At 39.2% G+C, this 25,499-nt stretch overlaps 1 protein-coding gene across 9 annotated transcripts in view; it reads right to left on the minus strand.

Annotated features, from left to right (window-relative positions):
• ESRP2 (epithelial splicing regulatory protein 2) overlaps nucleotides 1-25,499 on the minus strand; it is a 94,143-nt gene that overhangs the window by 27,964 nt on the left and 40,680 nt on the right. For 4 of the 9 annotated variants that reach the window (XM_067551565.1, XM_067551572.1, XM_067551545.1 and 1 more), the window contains 3 exons: nucleotides 24,305-24,500; nucleotides 23,321-23,498; nucleotides 5,992-7,329 (listed from right to left, as the gene is read on the minus strand). In XM_067551565.1, coding sequence (XP_067407666.1) covers nucleotides 7,171-7,329; nucleotides 23,321-23,498; nucleotides 24,305-24,500 — 533 coding nt within the window. In that variant the 3' untranslated portion in view covers nucleotides 5,992-7,170. Of the gene's footprint in view, nucleotides 1-5,991; nucleotides 7,330-11,930; nucleotides 12,043-19,902; nucleotides 20,054-23,320; nucleotides 23,499-24,304; nucleotides 24,501-25,499 lie in introns of those variants that run through there. The other 5 variants (XM_067551588.1, XM_067551578.1, XR_010920449.1 and 2 more) reach the window with 4 other exon arrangements.

The raw sequence follows: 25,499 nt of genomic DNA on the forward strand, positions 1-25,499 counted from the left end.
TGACTGTGATAGTGAAATATCCAGGAGACTACAAAAACAAAAAACCCTATATTAATGGGAGATTTCAACTATCTCCATATTGGCTGGGTATATGTCATCTCAAGACAGAATGCAAAGAAAATTTCTAGACACCATTAATGACTGGTTCTTGGACCAGCTATCCCAAGAACCCACAAGAGGATAGTCAATTCTTGAATCAGTTCTAAGTAGCACAAAGGATCTGATCCAAGAGGAGAATATAGCTGAACTGCTTAGTAACACCGACCATAAATGTACTAAATTTAACATCCGTGTAGGGGGAAAAAAACACCAAAGAAACCCACAACATTAGCATTTAACTTCAAAAAGAGGAACTACACAAAAATGAGGAAGCTAGTTAAATGGAAATTAAAAGGAACGGTCACAAGAGTAAAATGTAAAATGCCTCCCTGGCTAAACAGCAAAATAAAAGAGGTGGTTAGAGGCAAAAAAGCATCCTTTAAAAATTGGAAGTCAAATGCTACTGAGGAAAACAGAAAGGAGCATAAACTCTGGCAAGTCACATATAATTAGGTAGGCTAAAAAAGAATTTGAAGAGCAACTGGCAAAAGACAAAAAAAATTGCTATTAGTTTTTGTAAGTATATCAGAAGCAGGAAGCCTGCCAACCAAATAAACAATCAGTGGGACACTAGACAATAGAAGTGCTGAAGGAGAACTCATGGAAGACAAGGCTGCTACACAGAATTCATTGAGCTACTCTGTATCAGTCTTCATTGCAGAGGATGTCAGAAAGATTCCCACACTTCAGCCATTCTTTTTAGGTGAAAAATCTAAAGAACTGTCCCAGATTGAGGTGTCAGTAGATGAGCTATGGGAACAAACTGAAAAATTAAACAGTAATAAATCATCAGGACCAGATGGTATTCACCCTACAGTTCTGAAGGAACTAAAATATGAAATTGCAAAACTACTAATTGTAGTATGTAATCTAATCACTTAAATCAGCCTATGTACCAGATGACTAGAAGATAGCTCATGTAACACTAATTTTTTTTAAAGGCTCCAGAGGCAATTACAGGCCAGTAAGCCTAACTTTAGGACCAGGCAAATTAGTTGAAATGATATTAAGGAACAGAATTATCAGACATGTAGATGAACATGATCTGTTGGGGAAGAAATCAACATGGCTTTTGTAAAAGGGAAATCATGCCTCACCAATCTATTATAATTCTTTAAGTGGGGTCAACAAACATGAACAAGAGTGATCCAATGGATATAGTGTACTTGGAACTGTCAGAAAGCCTCAAAGGCTCATAAACAAAGCAGCAGTCAGGGGATAAAAGGTAGGTTCTCTCATGGATCAGTAACTAGTTAAAAGACAGGAAACAGAGTTGGAATAAACGGTCAGTTTCAAATGATAATCAATGGGTCCCCCAAAAATCTGCTCTGGGACCAATGCTGTTCAGCAGATTCAGAAATCTGGGAAAAGAGTGAGGTGGCGAAGTTTGCAGATAATGCAAAATTAGTCAAGCTATTTAAGTCCAAAACTGATTGCTAAGAGTTACTCATAAAATTGGGTGATTGGGCAATAAAATGGCAGATTAAATTCAATGTTGATAAATGCAAAGTTATGCACATTGTATTTATAGCTGGGACTATGTTTTCCAAAAGGATAAAGTCTAGATTAGTAGTTACCACTAAAGAAACATCTTGGAGTCATTGGAGTTCTGTGAAAACATGTGTTTAATGTGCAGCAGCAGTCAAAAAAAGCTAACCTAATGTTAGGAACCATTAAGAAAGGGATAGTTAAAACAGAAAATATCGTAATGCCACTATCCATGCTACGCCTACGTCTTGAACACTGCATGCAGTTCTGGTCACCCCATCTGAAAAACAATATTAGAATGGAAAAAGGCACAGAGAAGGGCCACAACAATGATTAAGGGTATGGAACAGCTTCCATATGAGGAGCGATAAAAAGACTGGAACTATTCATCTAAGGGAAGAGACAGCTCAGGGGGGATATGATAGAGGTCTATAAAATCATAAATGAAGTGGACAAAAAATAGTATTATTTACCCCTTCACATAACACAAGAACCAGAGTCTTCTCCCGCCGCCCCCCCCAGGAAATGAATAGACAGCAGGTTTATAACAAACATAAGGAAGTACTTCTTCAGACAATGCAGTCAACCCATGAAACTCACTGCCAGGGGATGTTGTGAAGGTGTAACTAGATTTAAAAAAAAAAAAAGAAATTCATGGAGGATAGGTTCCTCAATAACTATTAGGCAAGATGGTGAGGGATACATGCGCCGGATGTCCCTAAAGCTCTTACTTCCAGAAGCTGGAATTGGTTGACAGGGGATGGATCACTCAAAGTTGGGCTGTTTTGTTCATTCTCTATGAAGCTTTCTCTGCAACCCTGAGAACCAAGAGCAAGTGTACTCACAAGAAGCTTTTCTTCTCTTCTATAGCCTTACCCAAGCATAGATATTTCCCCACACCATTTTTGCAAATGTAATTATTTGTCATTAACATCTTTAAAAGAAACCACCACTACCATCTTAAAGAGCCCTGCATGTTTAATGTTTACACACACACACGAGCAAACAAGCTGAAGTCACTTCTAACTACAGCTTGCATCAGTCAGATTCCTGTAGCTCAGATGTTCCAAATGAAAACACCATCACTTCACAGTGATGGCTGGCAGCACAATTCTCACAATATGGGCTTTAATCAGAGACTAAACAGCGAGGAAGTAACACTCAGCAAAGGGTTTGGCATTAAGTTTCCAGACCAGTACAGTATAATGTCTCGTACACAATGGAAGGAGGTAGATTAGCACTTTGGGGAAGAGCAGGATCCAATTGCTTGGACTTACTTAAACAATCTTGGCCTTCCATGAGTATTCAAACCTACCAAGGAGTTAACAAGTTATTTTTAAAGGAAGACAGAGCTACAGTACCCAAGCTATGGATCAGATTTCCCAACCTGTTAAGGGAGGAGTGTAATAGTGTACAAACAACAATGGAAGTTGCTGTAAAGCTGTTTACAAATACATTAAGCCCCAGGTTCACATAACTTACAGCCAGAAGTTTTACAAAAGAAGTTAAGGAGAAAATACATTTGTTTTAACTGAGTGCAAAGCTGATCACATGGCAAATTTTTGCCAACTGGAGTGTGGCAGGATGCAACACAGAAATGAATTGGCAGTGGCTAACACTGCCCTCTATTGGGAAGAATCTGAACTGCTCAGCTGTGCTGTGGGGATTTTATTTTTATTGGGATAGAGGATCAGACCTCTAGATTCATTCTCCTCAAGTTTCTCAGGGACTTCAGTAAGCAGCACAGTGACAGTGGTACCTAGCCAATGGATTTGTTACAATATTAAAAAAAAGATAGGCATACTAGCAGCACGGGACCTGCAATCTACTTTTTGCAGGATTTACTTAGATAAACCTTTGGAAAAAATTAATTCAGCGTGGGTAGTATAACTGGAGAGAGATCTTCCCTCTCCAAAAGTAAGGAGTGAGCTTCATCATCCCATCCCATTTAGTTGCAATAGTGAAACTTCACCTTGATAGTTTGAGATGGAGTCCTACCATGGGAATATTACAGCTAAGGAGGCAAAAACTTAAAACTTTTGCTCTGTTTTTTACTGTACCACGAGAAGGCTTTCTTCCTTGACTGTGGTGAGGGTGTCACAGGATTAGGTGAAATAAAGAAATTATTGGAATTATTGGCAGATGTTTGTTTTTTGCCAGTGGGTCAAGTTCAATAGCTGGAGTTTTCTCATCTCTGGCACCAGGACAAAAAACCTTACATTAAGTTGTCTAGGAAACATTTCATTACAATGGAAAATATTTATTTTGTATATTTCCTTGCTCACAAACATATATGTAACTTGAAATTGTTTATCCCTGTCAACCAGAAAACTCAGGCTTTCAACAAAAAAAAAAATCAGAGAATGGCATCCAATAAAAATTTCACTAGAAGAGGTAGTAGTCTCACTTGCCAATTGCTTAGTGGTTATGCCACCCTCTTGTTCAAGTTATACTGTCAAGATAGGCCCCAAACTAAAACTGAAAATTTTTCCCCCCAAAATGAAATGTTTTCCTTAGTTGTTACATTTGAGAGGGTTGTATGTTGATACTTATTGGATTCATTCAGAATTCAAATATATAGAAGCGCACACCCTTGTCTTGCCTTCTAGAGTCACAGATTTCAAGACCAGAAGGGACCATTGTTATCCTCTAGTCTGACCTCTTGCATAACAAAGGGTGTCTTTGGAATAAGTTTTAGAATTCATCAGTTGACTTCACCAACAGCCCTAAGCAATTTTTGACTTCCGCCAAAATCAACAGAACACACACATATGCACATGCATGCACACTTCAGCCACAGTCAAGCCCCTTCCTCCCCTAAGCCCATGTGACTAGATAAACTTCGAAGTGCATCCTGATGGTCAGACCTGGGGAAGTGGGTAGGGGAACTTTCTGGAACTTGCTGTGCCACCAACAGTTTCTTCTTTTAAAAATGAGGGGATATCAACTCACATACTCAGCTGATTGCAACTGTGAGAAAAGGGCAACCTCAGGAAGGCAGGTCCCAGCCTATTTAGGTTTTTAAAAGTCAAACACAATAGATAGTAGCAATACTTAGTAAATAGGATATGTTGCTGTTCATCTCTAGATCACAACAGTACTTTACAAAAAAAAAAAAGGGCAAGTGTCATAATCGGCAATTTATAGATAAGGAAACTAGGCAAGTCACTTTACTTCTCTGTACTAGGGTGACCTAAAGGCAAGTGTGAAAAATCAGGACAGAGTTTGAGATGCTATATATAGGTGCTATATAAGACAAAGTCCCAAATTTTGGGACTGTCCCTATACAACTGGGACATCTGGTCACCCTATTCTGTACCTCAGTCACAGAGGGTCAGTAGCAGAGCTGGAATAGAACTCTGGTCTGCTGACTCCTCCTGGATTACAACACCTTCCCCTTTAGAGTCTGTGCTGTGGTACTGGAATCCCAGCCACAACCAACCAACCTTGATCAAGTAGCAGAGAACCAGAATGTTAAAGTGACTAGTCTAGTTTCACTATCTAAGCATAGAAAAGGGAAAGGGCTAAATAAATTAGACTTTTCAACATTAATACGTTAAATAAGTAACAGTTAAGTTAAGAGCAGGAGGAAATGGTCACAGATTTGCAATTTCTCATTGCACCTGCTGTGCTACAAGTCAGATTTCACCTGCCTGGAATAACTTTGGAAATGTCTAAATCTCATATGTACTCATTTTATGCCTTTATGAAACTGTACGGCAAGTTACACAGCTAGATGACTGAACTGTTTTACAAAATCCATGTATGTTTGTTTGATTCTAAGAATACAAAATCTGAATTTGTTGTACATAATATACATACACACAGCATACTTAGAAAAATAATTTGTTAATGGACTCCACAACATGAGTTGATGACATGCAATCTTCTGCTTGTTAGTAAATGTCCTGTTACTGCAACAGAAGCTTCCTGCAACTCCAGTTATGGCACGTAGAGGTTAGTAAATTTACTGTACAATTGCAATGTACTATTAATGAATTTGATACTGTCAAGCCACCCTCTTACTTTGGGTTCTCTTTCAAAACACCATCTGAACACATGAAGGCTGAGTTGCAGCTGCTACTTGCCAACAACTCTGTATTGTTTCTTTTGCAGAAGACTGGGCCTGACTGTTTTCTATTACTTCAGAGCTACCAACTTGGATGAATACTAGCCATATTCTCTATGGCTTAGTTTAATTGTCCCCATTGTGAGCTATGACTAGCTATTGTAGAATAAATAAATAAAAAACAAACTTACCTTTTCTACACATGATGTATTTCGGTATTCTCCATCAGCTAGTTAAGATATCCTAAGCAACGGTCACACGACCAACACTTTAGTGGGGGACTACAAGGCCTTGATGTGTTTGGATGAAGGCACAGGGGCACTTAATAAGCCAACTCACATCGTAAGCATCTCTTTTATTTGTTGTAATATAAAGAAGCATACATCATTCATTCTGTTCAGCACAACTCAAATTGTACACTAACAAAAAAAGATCAGTGTACACAGACATCCATGAGCCTGTCACAAAAGGACTCATGACATTTTGCTCTGCTGGTATTGCACTTTGAATAGGCTTGAATTAAGGCACAGTAAAAACAAAATCATTTAGTGCTTCTACAGCAGATGTCTTTTTAAACACATGCTACATGATGTAAAACTAGTTTTTCTAGCTTATATATATATACACATGAAGAAAGAAAAATGCATGCACTAGAAGACTTAGATTTCAACAATTTTGTTGCTTCATAATATACAAATAAAGTAGTTTAAAGATGTAAACACATTGCATGCACATAAACTAGAGCAAAATCTTTAATACAGTATCTGAAAGCTATTATGCTTAAATAAAAAATATAACTTACTAGTACTCAATGTTTATGTGCCATTTTTGTCCTGTAGAAATTAAAAGTTCGGGGTTCTTTTTGCTTCACACATTGGCAGCATGTATGTTGATAGGAAAGACATATGGCTTTTGCATTACACAACACAATGACAAGAGGAAGCTTCCTCTATTCCATTTGGATGTGGCATCCTGGGTATCTTCCAGTCAAGAAAATAAACAACAAAAAAATCCAATAGGATTTATGCTACAACTTGAAAAAGCTGCAACTTTCAGTAGCCATTTCTGGAGACATTTTGCTGAGGGCGAATTCTTAAAAACTAAAACAAAAAAATCTGAACAAACCAAGTTTCACTTTCCACTTCAAACACTACAGAACAAAAGTTAAGTTCCCCCCCGTGTGGCTGTGATAGCTGAAGTGCTGTTGCATTGCCTCATGGGTTAACTGGGTGGCAGTATTTGAACAAGTACCATGAAATCAAGCTTCCTTTTCTTTCTTAAAGAAATTAGTTATCTAGTTTTTGTTTTATTTTTCTTTTTGATGTAGGGCAGGAGATTTTTCAGATTAAATACAGGAACAAATACCACTCCCAGACCCTACCACATCAGGCTGAGAAGGCACATTTACTGCAGTAAGAATGGCAAGGGAAGACTTCTTGTTTTATTAAAAGGCGCAGTGTTTAGTATTACTTCCCTTCCCTCTCTTCCCCCACCCTCCCAAAAAAGTCTTTTGGTTAGACCAGATAGAGTTCTACATAGCGACTTCCCAGGAGCCGTCCATTTTTCTCAGCCACTGCTTTCTTCGCCAGGTCCAGGCTTGGAAAAGTCACCAATGCTTCTCCACTGGGCTGGCCACTAAAGTTGTAAAGCACGAGGATGGAATCTGTGTGGAGCTGCAGGGATATAAGAACACAAAGGGGGGAGAGAAACTTACAACTAAGAACCACAGATGGAGGCTCCATCCCAACGCCGCCGTATACTCTTGCTGGTTTATTTCATTGCTTTCGGTCTATAGAAAGGCCATTCAGAATTTTATACATAAATAGTTCATCTGCCAGGTTTCAGATCATCATGGCTACAAACAGCCAAGCCTGGAGGAGGATAAAGGACTGAAGACTGAACTGAGAGCTGTGTCTTTTAGTTCAGAGCAGAAAGAACTTGAATTCTGCTGGTGTACAAGTCAGAAAGATTCAGAAGTAGCTCGATGAGGACAGTCTAGTAGAGAAGTACACTTCAGATTACTTAGATTTAAGGTTAGCAAAGCCATGTGTCTACACTCTGGGCATAGCTACAGCATTGTGGTATAGATAGATACAGACAACAGTGACAGAATGGGTTTTTCCATCACAGTAGGAACTTCAGAAACATTCTTCCATCAACCTAGCTGCATCCATACCAGGGGGTTAGGTTGGCATAGCTCTAGCATTAAGGGATAGGAATTTTCCATACCCCTGAACACTGCAGCTATGTTGACCTAACTTTGAAGTGTAGACCAGCCCAAGATAGAAGAGGTATAAAATTTAGTAAATGTTAGGCCACACAAGGAAACCTCAGCCTGCAGTGGGCTATTAGAGCAGCATGAATGCTAATCCAAAAGAAAAAAAAGGCAGACAGTGACACCAGAAAGGGAAGTATGGATAGAGCAGCATGAGAGGACAAGATGCGTGAGAATTAATAGAACTAAATTATCCCCCAAAACCAGGGAAGTAAAATTTGGAGCAGTATTTTTTAATTGAATCAAAGGAAACTGTGTTAATACGGCGGGAAGAGGGAGGGGAAGAGTGGTGGGAAATGAGACTATTCCATCAGTGTAGTTAGTTTAGTTGGGGCGACACACTGGCCCTGGTATGTTCAAAGATTTAACCTCAAAATGTTGAGTAATCGAATCCACTCAGCAGATGTGCTCTAGCTTCTCTGTGCCCCCATACCAGACATCCTGGAAGCCCTTGCTGGGCAAATTTGGAAATCTCATTTGTATATTTGATTTAATAAATCTGAACCAAGTTAAGAAATCAAAAGTTAAAGAAGCAAAAACTCTGAGTACAAGAGATAAATTTGCTGGAAACTTGAGATGGGGCCAACTTAGTGCCAGAAAGAACACAAACACTTGATAAGTTAGAACACCGCACTCAGTTTTATTTTGTTTTTAATAAAGAGAGAGAGATCAAGCTTAATACTTGCTTTGTGGAGTCTGCATCCTTCAGATTTAAAGAGGAAAAACATTCACAGTCCCCCCTTCCCCCCGCAATGATGCTACCGTATATGCTTAAAAGTAAAAGAAATGGCAAAACTCACTTTTTGATTACCTCCCACCTCCCATTCTAGTTTCTGACCAACTTTATATGGACATGTAGAAATAAAGCCAGCACATACCAGAACTTCGCTCACCCAAATGCATGGTATGCAATAAAAGCAGTCTTAAGCTATAAGCAACAAATCGTGTTAGGAACTAGAGGTATTTATCAGGGTAGTTAGCACAGACACTATTAGATCCATTAGGTGATACATTTCCCTCTCCAGAAACAAGGTAAATTAGGAAAGCAGCATGCAGAAAAATCTTCAGGTATCTTAAACAAAAATTCCTGGAAGAAGCCCAAGTCAGGCTTAGAAATCAGCATTATAGATTTCAGATTACTACTGCACTTAAAGAGGAAGAAGCACTTAATTTGGGTAGGACCACTAGCAAAATCAGATCGGATGTTTCTGCACCTACATGTGTGTGATTGCTCACCTCTGACAGATTAAGTCACAGCTACAGTATATAGGGTCAGTCATGAATATAAATTTCATACTTCAGGCCCAAATGCAACTGAGAGCATATGGTAGGTATGGTTACACCCCTGAGCACAGGAGACAGCAAAAAAGCAGTTTCCGTAGCAGCTTTGGTTTTTAAATCAATGTATTAGATAGGATGCCCATAAGAAAATAGTGGTAGTTGGGCATGATAGTGATAGTAGGGCATGGTTTTTTGTGTTGTTTTTAACATCATCATCATCATCAGGATACTCATTTAAAAAACCACATGGAAGGTGGACAGGAGAGACTGCAGGGGCTGCAAGAGGCAGAATTACCTATGTTGGATTAACTCTTTTCCAAGCTCATTTGTGTGCACTTTAAGACACTAAACTATGACTTTACTTTAAAAACTGTAAGTAAATACATTCATTTTGGGAATTACAACTGAAGTTTCATTCAGAGGAGGATAGAGATATGCTCACACATCATGGAAAATATTTATTCTCTGTTGGTGGTTTGCACCAGATATTTTCATACCACAATGTCCAAGACTGCTTGTAACTACTGCACCACCACGCATTTTGTAGTCTGTTAGTCTGAGAGAACTCAGCTCCCATCTGGCTGTAGCAAGGCCCACTTCCTAACCCCATTTTCCAGGTGATATGAGTGAAACACAAGGGAGGCTGAACAAGTTGCCCAGGATTACAGAGTGAGTCAGTGGATCTGCTCAGAATGAACCAATGATTTTCCTGTCCCACTCTTTTAAACACTAGAGACTACACAGCCTCAAGATGACTTGCTCCCCAGAAGGTGTGATAATTTTCAATGCCACAGCTCTTATAATGAAATGACACACAAATGCAATGCTTTGATAGAAATGGCATTATAGAAAAACTGCTCTAACCTAACGACCTATTAGCTCAACTCTTTGCAGGTCATCTGTTTCCAAATGATAACATTATCCATGTAGGGGGCCCAGTAGGACATAATCAGCAGGATTTTTTAAAATGGAAAGACTTGATAGTATGGAAGTCATTAATACTTTCTAAGTCATATTGGAATTCCTTTGCAACTATGCATTACAATCACTCAAATGCCAACATTCATTATTGTCATTACAATTACTATCAAGGCAGAGGAAATAACATTTTGTCACTTGTTACTGTGCTGAAAAAACTCAGATGTTAACTGAACATTTAAAGGCATAATTTAAAATAGGACCATTTGAGTTCACAAATGATTTATTTGATTTCTCTTCCAAAAAGTATTAGAATAATTATTTTTAAAAATAAATCTAAGTGTCTTTAGAACAAAAGTTGATTAGCTTAGTGTTTAAGGTTCAGGAGCAAAACTTTGTGCACGGGAATGAAGCAAGACATAATTTAATAATCTATCATTGAGCAGAGGGGTCTGCACAATGCTTATGGACCTTTTTGAGGGCCATGTCTTGGGGATGGCCCTGGGCAAGAGTGAATTTTACCCTGAAGCAGTAACCACAAGAGTTTGCAGGATCCAAGGTTAAACTCCCCATCCTACTTTTTCTTTTAATTTCTGTTCCACTCATACTGTTAAATCAGAAGAATAATTTGAGCCTATAGTATAATAAACAAGGTATCTTGTCTTACTATTGTTTTGTGCCCTCAAATTGCATGATTTTTTCTATAACTATATGCTCTTTTTTTCATAGGTTCATTGAAGGATTTAATAGTTTAATCAATATCCATTACACTCTTCAAATGTCTGTTACCTCTCTTATATGTGAATGATTCATAAGGAAGTCCCAGCTCAGAGACCAAAGTGTAAGTGTATGTTGGGGAAGACTGGGTCAGACTGCAATGGGGGACTGAGATAGTTCACTATTAGCAAGTTTACTCACAAATATAAAGAAAACAAACACCCTTATTGATAGAGCAACATTCCAAACACATTCTAAGGAATGGGGATCTCACTGGTGCAAAGTGAGCAAGAGATATCAGAGAAGCATTCACTTCTAGACAACTATGCAATATACACACAGACGGTGGCAAATTCACCGCCATCAGATTGATCTATCCGGATCGATTGAGCGGCAAAACAGACCCACTCTATTGATCCGGAAGTCGATTCAATAAAACCACCTCCTCAAAAGGCGTAGAGCTGTGTCAACCGGAACGCATTTCCCGTCAGCACAGAGCAGTGGAGACGGCACGCTAAAGGGAAGTTAGGAAGTCGACAGGAATTACGCAAGCTACTCTGCGTAGGTTGTGCAACTCTCGTCAATTGCTGCCGAATTTCCCAGTAAGTGTGTAATAAGCCAGAGAGAGAGAAAGATGGAGAAAGCTGAAGGGGGGGGGGGGGGCGTGCACAGGGGAAAAAGAAAAAAAAGAGTGTCTTCCTATTTTTGAAGTCAAGGTTAGAAGAAGTATTCCTGCTATGCTCGACAAACATAAATAAATGTCCCGGGTTAAAAGTCTTACATAAAGCACTCAGCAAACAGTAATAAACCACTGTGAAAGTTTAACAGAAATTTCTTTGCACAAAGCCAAGCTGTCACATAACCTCCACCATTTACCACTGCTGTCCCGTCAGCTACAGATCACAGAAGTGGCCTCAATTTCACCAGATTAGTTGATTTTTTTTTATAGGACAGGAGCAGGGAAGGTTAGAGCGAGGTTCCCAAACACAAGCTAGGAAGGAAAAACAATTTCCACCTCACCAAGCCCTTCATTTCCCTTCCCGTTCACCACTGGAGACCCAGCTTCTGCCAGTCCCGTCTTACCTTCTTTGGAAGTTATAAACAGTTACAAACAGACCCACTCTTTCGGTGCTTGTAACACACTCCTTGCTTGATCGTTCAGCTGAATAAGGCCATTGTAGTCATCAGGTGCATACTACAGTACAAGTGTGATACACGATAATCAGCAATAAAAGGAACAGTTCTTGTACAGCAAGCCACACAGACTACATTTGCAACCTTAATTAAGAGCATCAGCTATAGTAACTGGCAGGAGACAAAGTGAATTTGACACACACAGCTTATATACAATCAATAAAATACATTATTTGAAGAGTTGATTGGAGGTAGGTTTATGGAAGACGTATGGGAGAGATTATATTCTGTATACAGTAGTTTTTGTAATGCAAGTCTTCCTTAATAAGGAAATTTAAACAATCAAAGACCCTTTTTTCCTTAATAGTCATAGGACAACAGCAAATAGATATTGAGAATTATGTGCCACATAACAAATGATATCAAGTCTGCATATCAGAGAGCTATATTATGTTACAGCAGAGAATCTCATGGGAATTGGAGACTGCACAAATTGACATGGGGAGAGGAAGGATTAGGAAAGACCAGGGAACAATTCTGATCTCACTTACAGGGTGTAAAGAAGAAGTAACACCACTGAAGCCGAGTGAGTTACACTGGTGAAAAAGCCAGTGTGAGGCCTTGTCCATTCACAAAAGCAAACGTTGTACTTCTGTGCCTAGCACCAACATAGCTAAAGCCATACGAACCCCATGTGTGGATGCATTTATACGGGAATAAAAGTGTTTGAATAGATATAGTTCACTCCCATACAGGAAGGAGTACAAGCTATAGGGTGACCAGATAGCAGGTGTGAAAAATCAGGACCGGGATGGGGATGAGGGGTGGGTAATAGACACCTATATAAGACAAAACCCCCAATATTGGGACTGTCCCTTTAAAAAAATTGGGACATCTGGTCACCCTAACAAGCTATGCTGCTGTAAAGCACTTTTGTACAGATATAACGGAGTCCACACTGATGTCATACCAGTATAACTATTTTGGTTTAAAAAAAAATCACATCCCTAACCATTAAAGTTATACCAGTACAAAAGCTTTGTATAGACTAGGTCTAAGTGAGGAGAATCCGGTCAAAGACCTTAACCATGCATGAGAAGGGCTTGCTGTTATTGGGCCATGGTGCTTGTCTGTGTCTAAAGTCATAAAAACGGACTTTGGCTGATGAGACCAAATGCCGGTTTATACAGCCTCTCTCCAGAAGCGTGCACATTAGAAAGAAAATAATGCCAGAGAACACCTGACTATGCCGTGGAGACTACTGGCATGGTTCATGCTGCTTTGCAGCAAATAGGTAAGTGTAACCCATTTTACATGATGTCCTTTCTGCAGTCAGAGGCAGAATTTTCTTTTTTGAAATGACTTCCTCGACATGCATTGTTCCCAAACACCCGGTTCTAGTGCTATGCTGCCCTTTCTTCCTTTCGACACAGAAAATGTCTCCTGCCAGTTTATAGGGAAGAATAAATATTGTACTTATAAAAGAAAATAAAAAAAGACAAAACGCTTTATAGACACCTAAAGTGAAATTTAAAGAACACCTCATACACCTAACACACAAAACAACATCCAAGAGCCCAAAGACCATAAGAGAAAGAATTCCCGCAATCTTCACTACAGATTTCTAGCCACCTTCACATCTAGACCCACTCCATTAAGTAAAAAACAAACACACAATGTTTTTTCTAGATAGTCTCTACCAGGGCAACGAGGCTGTGCAAATATTAATTATCAGCTACCAGACCTGCCCTTGAAACAAATCTACAAAAAGTAAGTTTGTTCTTTGGAAGGAATGTCTCAATATAGTACATACTTTAGATAGTATAAATTATCAGCAGATTTACAGTAGGTAAAGCCTGTAGCTCTAGTAAGAGAGTATTTTTTTTAAAAAACCAAACAGGTACTTGAAATTCATAAGCAATGAGAAAACAGTGGGGAATGGGAAAATTACAATGAATCAGAAATGGCAAGAAGAGAGATTGGTTTAAAGCATGAGCTCAAGTGTGCAGGAAACTTGAGTAACTAGTGTTTTGTTTTGTTTTCCCAGAGTTGTTTAGTTAGAGGACAGGCATGTAAGAGAAGAGATTGTATTAAGTTAATTAAACAGAGGTTATGGAGTAGTAAGTGCTTCTGAACAACTCCAACTTAAAAAGTTACAAAAAGGCATGATTATAAATCAAGTTAGGGAAATAATGCAATAGGAGAGGTCATAAAAGAGACTGTCTCCCTAGTGAAAAAATGACAGCTACTCCAAACTTCTTGAGATAGAGCATTAAATGAGTGTTTCAAATATTGGCTAGATTTCAGAAGCTTCCTAAACTAGCAAGGCCAAAATAGATTGCTACTAGATTGGATGAACTAAAGTGGAACAACCTGAGCTCAGCTTATAACCCATGTGTCCAAAGTGAAATTGCAATGTTGCTAGTTTTGAATGAAGGGAGATATCATTAACATTAAGCCTCTTAATTTAGGCTCAAGACTTGTCCCTTACCAACCTAAAATAGTGGAATAATTATACAATAATATAAAAATGCACTGTTATGGCATTGGATGACTTCTGGCTAATCCACATATTGTGCTGATGACAAAAAGCAACGTTACACAGGTCAATCTCTGAAAGCAGACAGCTCCAAAACTACTGCCAAGACCCCAGTTTCCTGCTGTTGAAAAGATGTCATGTACAATAGCATGTTCTTTGTCTTTGTTCATTCATACAGGCAAAAGATGAAATTTTCAAACACACTCAGAGTGGGCCTAATTCTGCTTCCACTGCAGTAAACAGGAGTTAAACCAGTTTGAAAATCCCAGATGAGATGAATGAATAGAACTGGAAGCCATTTTGAATAGCTTTATAAATCCACTGACATATCAAGTTTAACCCCACACACCCCTATCCTGAATATAGATGTTACGCTTTCAAAGACAAGCTCTTCAGTGAGCATTTTTAACTCACTCAGATGACTCAATTTTATTGATGAGAGCTTATTCTCAACTGCACTATAGCAGCAGCAGATCCTTGTTATCCAATTATTCATCAACCAAACAAGCATCTATTGCAGTGGTTCTCAACCTTTCTAGACTACTCTACTCATTTCAGGAGTCTGATTTGCCTTGCATACCCCCAAGCTTCACCTCACTTAAAAACTACTTGCTTACAAAATCAGCCATAAAAATACAAAAGTGTCACAGCACATTATTACTGAGAAATTGCTTCCTTTCTCATTTTTACCATATGATTATAAAATAAATCAATTGGAATATAAATATTGTGCTTGCATTTCAGTGTATAGTATATAGAGCGGTATAAACAAGTCATTGTCTGTATGAAATTTTAGTTTGTACTGACTTTGCTAGTGCTTTTTATATAGCTTGTGGCAAATATCTAGAGGAGTTTATGTACCCCTGGAAGACCTCTGCATGCCCCCAGGGGTACGTGTACCCCTGGTTGAGAACCACTGATCTATTGAAAATGTTTTTCCATCAACCAGTGTCTCTTTTTCCTGTATTTGACAGAACAGGTGTGTTTATTGATAAAGATGAAGAGGATGGAGCTGCTTCTTAGGGAGTGATTTTTCCTTCACATTTTCCTTCAATCAGTGACAAAAAAATTCCTTTTTCACCCTGAGGTGGCCATCAAATCCAGCTGAAGTTAGTGGAGAGAGGCACATGAAAAGAGGCAAGAAGAGGCTGCACACACCACCACCAGGTTTCTTTAAAGAGTTCCTCATTTGACCCTGAGACTCAAGGGCAGCAGGAAATGGTGCTCAATGTGCCCACCTGTACTACTGGTTTTCCAGTGGATAGGTAGGATGGGATCCAGGTCTGAAGTAAAGTTCACACCAAGAGGGTAGCTTGGAAGCAGAAAGTAATACAAAGCAACAACAAGCGGTGGATCTTTATGGGCTAGAAAAAAAGGCAAGTCACACCGCAGAGTGGCCACAGACATAAGACTAAGACGGGTGAAAAATGCCTGTGGCAGGAAGAGAGTGCTGGTACCAAAAGGACTGAATTTCAGTAAGTAGCGAAGCTGGTTTGAACTGGGGGAAGAAGTCTATCCTTTTAGCAAGCAGAGGTAAATCAATTTATATTAAAAGTGTTTGCTCATTCAGATCGAATGGGAGCAGGATCAATCTCTTAGTGGCTACTTTAATGAGGCTGCTATTTCAGAATCTATTAGACTGACTAGTGGGATTTTCACATTGAGCGATCTCCTTCAGAAATTAGATTTATGAAGGCTGACGGAAGAGGTAGCAGCAACCCATATGACCAAATCATGAGGATTTTCAGACTCAGTAGGTCTTTTCTAGTGTCCTAATATGAATTGGCAAAAATTTAAATATAAAAGAAGAAAAAAGTTAATCCATCCTCTGGTTGACAAAAGTTCTCTCTCAGGTATGTCCTGTTAAACAAGTACAGTTCTACATTTACTCGATCCTGCACTCCATTTAAAGACATTCTTGTACCATTGTTTCCTTCTCTCTGCCCCATGTTTGTCTGTTTTCTTGCAGTTCCTCAGTATGAAAGTTTTATGGCTTTTAAGAGGCTAGTCACAGCATTGTACGTAGTACTTGGTGTCCCAAGGAAAAGTTGAATCAAGAGTTGCAAACCCATGTACCAACTATGTGGACTTACCTCTCCGTCACTAGCAGTAAGCAAGGGGCTATTACTTTTGCTGGTTTACCTCTGTCCACCCCAAGAGTGACATTCTCTGGCTGAAAAACATTCCCTCTGCTGTTTCAAATGTTAGTTTGATACACATGATATACAAGCCACACGACAAGCATCCTTCACACGGCTCTCCCAACATTTACCATTTCTGACCAGCAATACTTCTGCTATGCTATTATCTTATGCAGAGATCGCTTGTGGTTAGGAGACTATGCTGCTTTTCCACGTCTTTCCTAAAAAATTAATTTGAACCTAAAATCTTTAGAAGCAAAAAGTTAGTGCACTACTCCCATTATGTCACTAGCCCCACTGAATTCCATCTTCCCTGACCTTCTTTTAATGCCTCTGGAAGTATCTGCTACCTAAACAGAATTGGGCTTAGCTACACACAATTTGGGCACTGGTTTAACTAAATGGTTTGGAAACGGATTTTAGTTAAGCCCTAAGGGAATAGGAAAAACCAAGGGGAAACATAATAGGAGCCAGGAATAGTTTCCATCTGGAAAGGAGTTGCAACCTGCAGCAGTTAGAGGCAAAATGGCCACTTCAGGGATGCAGCTGCAGCAATTTTATTCCAGATTTAAAGAGCCAGTCACCAGAAGAGTTTGCTGGGAAAGTCTACACTGTGAATGTGAGCCCACACCAAAGAAAAGGTCCTAGGGAGAGGAGGAATTCACAAAAATCTGAGACTCAGATTCAGTCTAGGTGTATTTGGTATTGAAGCAATGTGTCATAATACAGCAGCAGAGACAACCTTAAACATTTGGTGGAAAAGATAGTGAAGGAGACACCTGTAGTATCATTCCAATTATCTACTAAAGATCGCTTAAAAATGGTGTCACTTAACCATATTGCTTAAAGTGTGACAAGCTGCTATCTGACAGCAATGGTAAAAAGCAAAATTTACTATCCCAATTTTTAGAGAACGTCTCTCCTTGCAGGTAGTGCTTCTAACTGAAAGATCAATCTAAATTCAAACCCAAAACAGTATGGGTCTGAGAGCTATGGCTGTGTTCCATTCGAGGGGAAAGTCAGACAATATTGTCTACTGCTTGCTAGCTTGCCCGTAAAGCTATGCCAAACAAGATTGTATCCCCTTCCTTCCCCCCAAGAGATGCTGTGACTATAATTGGCAGCTAGAGGATGCAACAGAGATGGATGAAGAAGCTATCCCTCTAGGACTGTAAAAGGTGTCGGATTTCAAAAGGGATCCATAGGAAGTAGATACTACTTCTTTGTTCAAGCATACATTTCAGCCAAAGCTTAATCCAGGGGAAATCAGCAACAGTGAAGCCTGCTGATATTAGAGAGAGAGAGAGATGGATTGTTAAGGCTCTTGGAATTTTGCCACCAGTCAGTTTCCCCCACCTCCTCATTACTGCTTTTTTTAAAAAAGCAATTAGACTTGAATTCTGTGTCTGTGAAGAGTCAGAGGATCAATACACTGCAAAAACCATTTACAGCTACAGATGAAGTATGGCATATGTAAGCCCAGTACAGATTTAAAGGATATTCTTTGTATTTCAAGCCTATCCTATATAAAAACACTAAAAACAGGCACTGGGTTTCCACCCTAGCCCTGTTTCAGCAATTAAGGACTAAAACTCTCCCAAACTTTAAATGTATTTCAGAGGCTGACTGCAATCCCTCAGATTCAATCTTCCCAGCTCATATCACTTCTTACTGTAGTTCTAAATGAAATACAGTGCTCTAGTAAACATTACTAAACTGACATCCAAGTCTGTTTATTCCAGAGCATCACAATTCTATCAACAGCACCACTCCTGGCACCACTCCCCTCCTTCCCTCAATGAAAATAGCAAGCATCAAAAGCTTGGATTCTTCTTAGAGTCTAGGAACGTTCCCATTAATCTCATTGATTCAGTTAGTGAGCATAAAAAGACTAATTATCCTTACATTTCCTTAGTGGCTCAAGTGTACAACACACAACAGATTTAGCAAATACATGTCACTTTTCCCCTCTTTTTTATGGTTATTTATGTACCTTTACTTACTTGGTATGTATTTACCCTTGTATAAAAACATGGCTGTATTGCTACAAGTGCTCATTATGGCAGTTCTCCAATCTTTCACTTACCATGTACTTAATTCCTTTCAACTTTAATGATAGCTGTTCAGAATGTTGGGCTGAAGTGATCTAACTAGTTGAATACAGTTTACTATACTCAATATATACTATACTATACTATACTCAATATATATAATATAAATATAATCATCCACCTCGGATCCCCCCCATTCCTTCTCCCTGACACACACACTGTCTCAGGAGCTGAAAAATGTTTTTTTATTTTTAAAAATAAAATCCCAGAAATCCAGTTCTCCTTGAAGTAGTAGATTTTCAAGTTATGATAGGAGTTCACAATAAATATCCACAGAGATGCTCATAGTCCTTCAAATCCCTCAACATTTTAACAATAGGTTAGGGAGCTGATGTGCTGAGACCACGGCCAATCATGCTGACCAGTATTGTCTCATTGTTTCCTTGTGTTTCCCCATCTGTCTTTTTATCTGTATCTTCATATTGTCTCGTCTTATACTTAGACTGTAGCTATCTGGGGCAGTCTTTTTGTTATTTTTACAATGCTTAACACAATGGTGTCCTGGGCCATGATGGGATTTCCCAAGATTCACTGAGATACAATAATATTTATAAGATACATCATGGATTATTGGATGGTGACATGCTAGAATTAAGCATTAAAATTCAGATGCATATTGCACATTGCAATATAATAGAGAGGGTTTTTTTTTTTTTAAGCGTCTCCAAAGACAATTATATTAACTGCTCTGTAGATTTTTTTGTAAGGATAACTGAAAGCATCATGTATATTTAACTGTGACAGAGGAATTCTTAACGTAATAAAAAAATTATATGAGAGTCTGATGGCGCTATAAGGATGAAACCAACTTACTGGGCTATTAAATAGAAGAAGCCAATACTAAGAGTCAAACTGACAGAAATATAATTTAATTATAATTTTAACGCTATCTACTGTTGGAAGCATGTACTGATGTTGAGACCAGCTTGTTCAAGCACATGGTAAGCCAAGATATCTCTGTTAGAGGCAGGTCTGGTATGAAAGCTGCTTTCAGTTAAGTAGCAACGTGTGCATACATGCAGTACATGAAGCCCTTGAAGACCAAAGACATTCAGACAAAGAAACAGCAGAAAATAAATAAAACTTAACTCATCCCTTTCAGACAGGAATACACCAAAGATAAAAATCACCCTTTGTTCTCAGCATCTCGGATCCAATTTCCGTGTCCACTGAAAATCAACTTCAATTATTTTCACATAGGGATTAAGATCATACCCAAGCCAATGGTGGTTAACAAGGGCTCACTTTATAAAGGACCAGAAGCATCGTTCAATACATCCTCTGGGTAGCAATAGAAAGAGAAGAAATGGAAGGGGAGAGGGAGGGAGGGAAGGAGGGAGGAGATAACATTAGATTTTCTTACCAGAGACAAAACACTTTCCCAACACAATAAGTCTTCAGATCTTTTTTTTACAAAAGTATTTTTCCAGAATATTACCGCAGGAGTGTGTGTGTGTGTGTGTGTGTGTCAGTGTGTGTAAATTAAAAAAAAAAAAAAAAAAAGTAACATGTGGGGTCTAGCATATCACATAGTGAGTGCTCATATCCTTTACAAGACTCTGAACCCTGATCTAATCAGGACAGCATTTTCTAAAGACTTAATTCAATCAGTCATTGTTTTTGATCATCAGTAGCTGACTAAAATGTGTAAACTTTAAATATCTTGTTAAATTCCTTACCTCAAACTATAGGAAGATAATTCAACTGGGCACAGGATAAAAGACACACCCGAAACCAGCTCCTTAAATGTCATAATGACTAAGCTTCACTTTTAAAATGATATTTGGGTGGAGTAGGGTGGGGATTTATTTCTTGTGATTAGGAAACAGGTTAAAATAGGAGTATAAATCTAGTTTTGATTTATAAGCACATTCCTATATATTTACATTTTTTAAATATGCCACACACACACACACACACACACACACACACACACACACACACACACACACACACACACACACACACACACACACACACACACACACACACACACACACACACACACACACACACACACACACACACACACACTTTAAGCTACCTTCTACTTAAGGAGATGGAAAGGGGCAAATTAAGCAACAGAACTGAAACCTGTATACTATAAATTGAAGATTCAGTTAATAACACCCAGCTATTAGAAGTGGAAAGTTCATTGATCCAAAAACAATTTCTTGTGCAGTCTCATCCACGGATAGAGGAAGTCTAAATTTCACACATTTTCCAACTTTTTCGTTTTCTGACACATTTAGTTACTTTTCCACCTGAGGCTTTGATGCAGGACATAATTCTACATCCTCAAAATAAAGGCTCATATAAAAAGCTAGCAGGAAAAAAAATTAAAATAAAAATAAACTTTTTTAAACTAAGTTAATTGAAATCAATATAAATGGATAAGTAGTAGCTGAAGAGCTACCTGTCATTTTTGAAAAAAACCCAGGGTACACATTAATTTGGTTTGAACTTCTCCTTAGAAGAAAAATTCTGAGACAAAAACACACACACAGTTGATTAGAAAAACAGTAAGATGAATTTTTTTAGCAGAATTCAAAAAGTTGTGCATGGTTTATTCTTAAAGTTTTATGGTTTTGAGGCCATTAACTGCAAAATTGTAAAATCAGCAAAATTCTTTCTGAATTAGCAACACTTGAGCAATACGTAACGTTTAACTTATGATTTCAATAACACCATCACATGGGCCATCTCTTCAGTTTAGACAACACTAGTTCTGGAGAAGACTTGATTTTCTTCCCACTCATAATTATGAGAGGGTATGTCTATACTGACGGCGGCAAAGCAGATCGAGCTATCTGGATTGATTGAACGGTCAGTGAAGACCTGCTCAATCGATCCAGAAGTCAACGCTGGTAAACCACCCCCTCAAGTGGTGCAGTGCAGTGAAGACATTGCGCAGAAGAGAAGCACAGCAGTCAACGGGAGTTACTCAAGCTACTCTGCGTAGCTTGTGTAACTCCCGTCGACTGCCGCCGAATCACTAGGTCAGTGTAGACCAGGGCAGAGAGATCACTCCTAAGATATATACCTAAGCATTTTCTCTGGCACAAACAAGATCACATGGCTGACACCTTGCACTACAAAATAATCTACTGTGGACCTTTAAGAACCTTGGAGAAATTAACGTACAATGATTGTCTCCTTATTCTGAGTATTTTCCTTGCCTGAACTTTGCCATTGCCCACAAAAAATAACCCATCTGCACTGCAGTCTCTAAATGCAAGTAAAAGTCAGCAACAGTACTAGTATGGCTGAACAGAATCACTTACTCATTATTTGTAAGCTTCATAGATGGTATCTTGAGACACAATGTAATCTACATTAAGTTTTACAGTTTTCCAAGTTTTCAGTAAAATTTCATCCCTATTAGCAAAAGATTGGAATCTGTACCATTTATTGCTATTCATAGACATAACGTTATTCAGGAGGTAATTTAAACAGATGATTTTTGCCTTTGCAGGTGTTCAGTTAAAGTACATAGATTTAGATAGCAAGTGTATCAACAAAGCTCATCTGGTATGTGTGCAAGAAGATGTAGAGGAGTACTAACCTACACGTTCAAATATGTGGATATCCCATGGATGCAGCACATATATATATATTTTTTTTAATGGTAGATTGCTATATTTTGCTGTTAACTGGAATTAGGCCTTATAAAATGCCTCTGAGGCAGGTAGATAGATTGGTATCACCCTCATTTTACAAATGCAGCTCAATTCTTCCCCACCCAGTTCACAGAGGGAGCCTCTCAGTGCTGAAATTATCATTCACTCCTGTCTGACCATCAGGTCACAGTTCTAAAATTTGGAGAGAAAAATCAGAAATTGCCACAACTAACAAAAGATGAAATTGCCATAAATACATCCTGGGATGTGCTTATTGTAAAACTTGTCTTACTCACTATGTAACGCTACACCACTGGCTGACCCTGGGTACATCTACACTGCACGCTCCTTACAGCAGTGTGTAGAGTACATATTCTGCATGCCTCACTAGCATAAGTATAAACAGCAGTGTAGACGGTGAAGCACTGCTTAGGCAAGTAAAGACACACCTAAACCCTCTGAATATGTATTACATAGCTCCCTATACACCAAAGCAGTGCCTCCCCATCTACACTGCTATTCTTAGTGGCATAGTGTGCTGCTATCTCCCTGCTGCCAAAGCCTTTCCCCACTGCAGGGAAAGACTACGTGGTGGGTAAAGACTCTGGCAGCGGGGAGGCAGTGGGTAAAGGCTCCAACTTCTCTCCGTTACCTTCACCCTGAGAGAGCCTTTTATTGGCACACGTAACTGCACACTGCAGTGTGGACACAGCCTGTTGTTCACTGTGGTGTGTACTTACATGTACCCTGCATCACGCCGCCAGTGGTGTGCAGTTCAGACGTCGCCCATATGACAATGAATGCATAGCCAGCAAAGATTTACATCCTCCTTTCCCCACAGCAAAGATTTGCTAAGATTGGCACAGAACAATAGTCCAAGTCAAAGAAAGGTAGATGACAACGTTGAGGTGAGGGACTGGATACTAACCTGGTATCCCTGAAAGAAACTGAGAATTTCCTTCATTCCTGTGTTATAAGGCAAGCCCTGCATACGAACTAAAGCTCCAGGCTGGGGCAGCATCGGAGTGTGTGTGGCTGAGGCAGCAGCTGCTACAGCTGCAGGAGGAGCTGCAATATACCCCACTGTGGTAGGCGATACCGGAGGACTGAAAAGGAAAGAGAAGCAGAATGATCATCAGTGACCAATGGGAGGCATTAGGGCTTGGAGTAGGAGAATGGCCCGTCTCAAACCTATTTCACTGAAGTTTCAATATTCAATATTGGGGGAAGAGCTCCTGAATGCTCTTCATTCCCAACCCTACTGCAGACCTACGAAGGGCTACATCAGAGTAAATACAAATCAATAGGTCCAAACCACCAGACAAGCAGATAATGGCTCTTCCTACTACAATGAACTGGCTCTTTAAAACACTGACAATGGGTATATGTCTATACTGCAACCGGAGGTGGGACTGCAGCTTCTGCAGGCATACCCCACTAGCTGGCACAGCTAAAAAGAGGCGTGAAAATGAGGTGGCATGGACATCAGCGAGGGCTAGGAATTTAGGTATGTACCCAGGGTTCTGGGAAGATTTGTACAACCCATGCTAATGGCTCTGCCAGCATGTCTTCAATGTTATTTTTAGCCACACTAGCTAAATTAAAGCTAGCACCAGCATACTTACTGAGTTGTAATCAAACCTCACATAGCACTGTAGAACCAGTGTCTAAAACATCGTTGCTTGCCTGAAAGATGCTCAACCCCCTCCATCAAAGGCTAAGCCCCAGTAAGAGGTCAAGATGAAGCCACGTAAGCAGTCATTGGCCCCTGTCCATAAACATCCGCAACTCTCAGGATTGTCAAGATCAGAAATACAAATTAAAGGTATGCACAGGTGACCCAATAGTTTCCTTCATATAAAGAAGTAGATTCTGAGATCAAATAGCAAAAGGCAACCAAGCCCAACTGTACCTGGGATAATAAGCTGTGTAGTTCATATAAAGCTGAGCAGCCTGAGCCGGGTAGTATGTAACAGTTGGAGGGGCAGCAGCCGAGGCCTGGGGAGTCCTGGTTGTTGATAACAGGGCTTGTGGCTGGTAAAGTGCTGCTTCTGCTGGGATCACTGCTGCAGCTGTCTGGAAAGCAGCATACGCTGGTGGAGAAAGACCTAAAAACAAACCAGAAAAACAGACCAATCAAAACAGGAATCTGTCTGGGGTGAAAATAAGACGGGAGAAGAATTATTTATTCCAATGTGATTACTATCTATGCTATGAGCATCTGGCCACAATGAACTAAAGTTCATATAATGTCTGCTCTAAAGCCTCTCTCAGTGGAGACATCTTTCATGTTGATATGAATGACAAGATTTCTGGGATACTTGGAATAAACAATACCTACCAAGTGCATTGAGATGTGTAGTTTCAGCCATATTAAAATGGATAATAGGGAGCTGCAGAGTTAGTCAAAGAAAGCATGAAGCCATGTGTATAGATAATGCAGGGCATTGGACGCATGTATGCACACACTTACACTTTTTGTTCCTTCTAGCAGAAGTTGCTCTCTGTGGGACAGATTTTCAAAGAAGTTAGGTACACAAGTGTACCTGCAATTTTCAACCAACAGTCTGCATGCAACTACTACAACATGACAAGCATATCAGGAAATTTTAAATACAAATGACTAATTAGATGCATTTGCATGCACAGATACCTGTTTTACATATAAGGATTAAGCATGTGACTGCACACCTAGCTTTTTTTGAAAATTTGGTCATCTATATTTTAATGTTTCGAAAATACACACCACTGTCCGCATTGTGATTGGGTAATCAGACTACTTTGAATGGAAATCATCAGCTCTCAATAAAGCCCCAAATGTTAAATTATAATCATTGTAGCATTTATATATTCTTAAGAAAGAGACAAAGCTGTTATTCGCTGGAAGTGTTCAGTATATAGTAGGGATAGTAATACTGTCCACAGATGACAGCCAGTAAAATCCATCCAATTTCACTACCCCAGTCCATTAGAAATGTATCCCAATGGAGGTTTCCTTCAAAAACAAGCTATCCCCAAGAGTAGCACCTTCTCAATGCTCAGAGGAAGAATAGCAAGAACATTCACTGGCAGCTATAGTAAAGAATTTCTTCCAATTTAAAAAAAAA

This window comes from Emydura macquarii, unplaced genomic scaffold (assembly GCF_026122565.2).
Source record: "Emydura macquarii macquarii isolate MOO-44397 ecotype Brisbane River unplaced genomic scaffold, CSIRO-AGI_Emac_v2 contig_295, whole genome shotgun sequence".
Taxonomy (NCBI): Eukaryota; Metazoa; Chordata; order Testudines; family Chelidae; genus Emydura; species Emydura macquarii.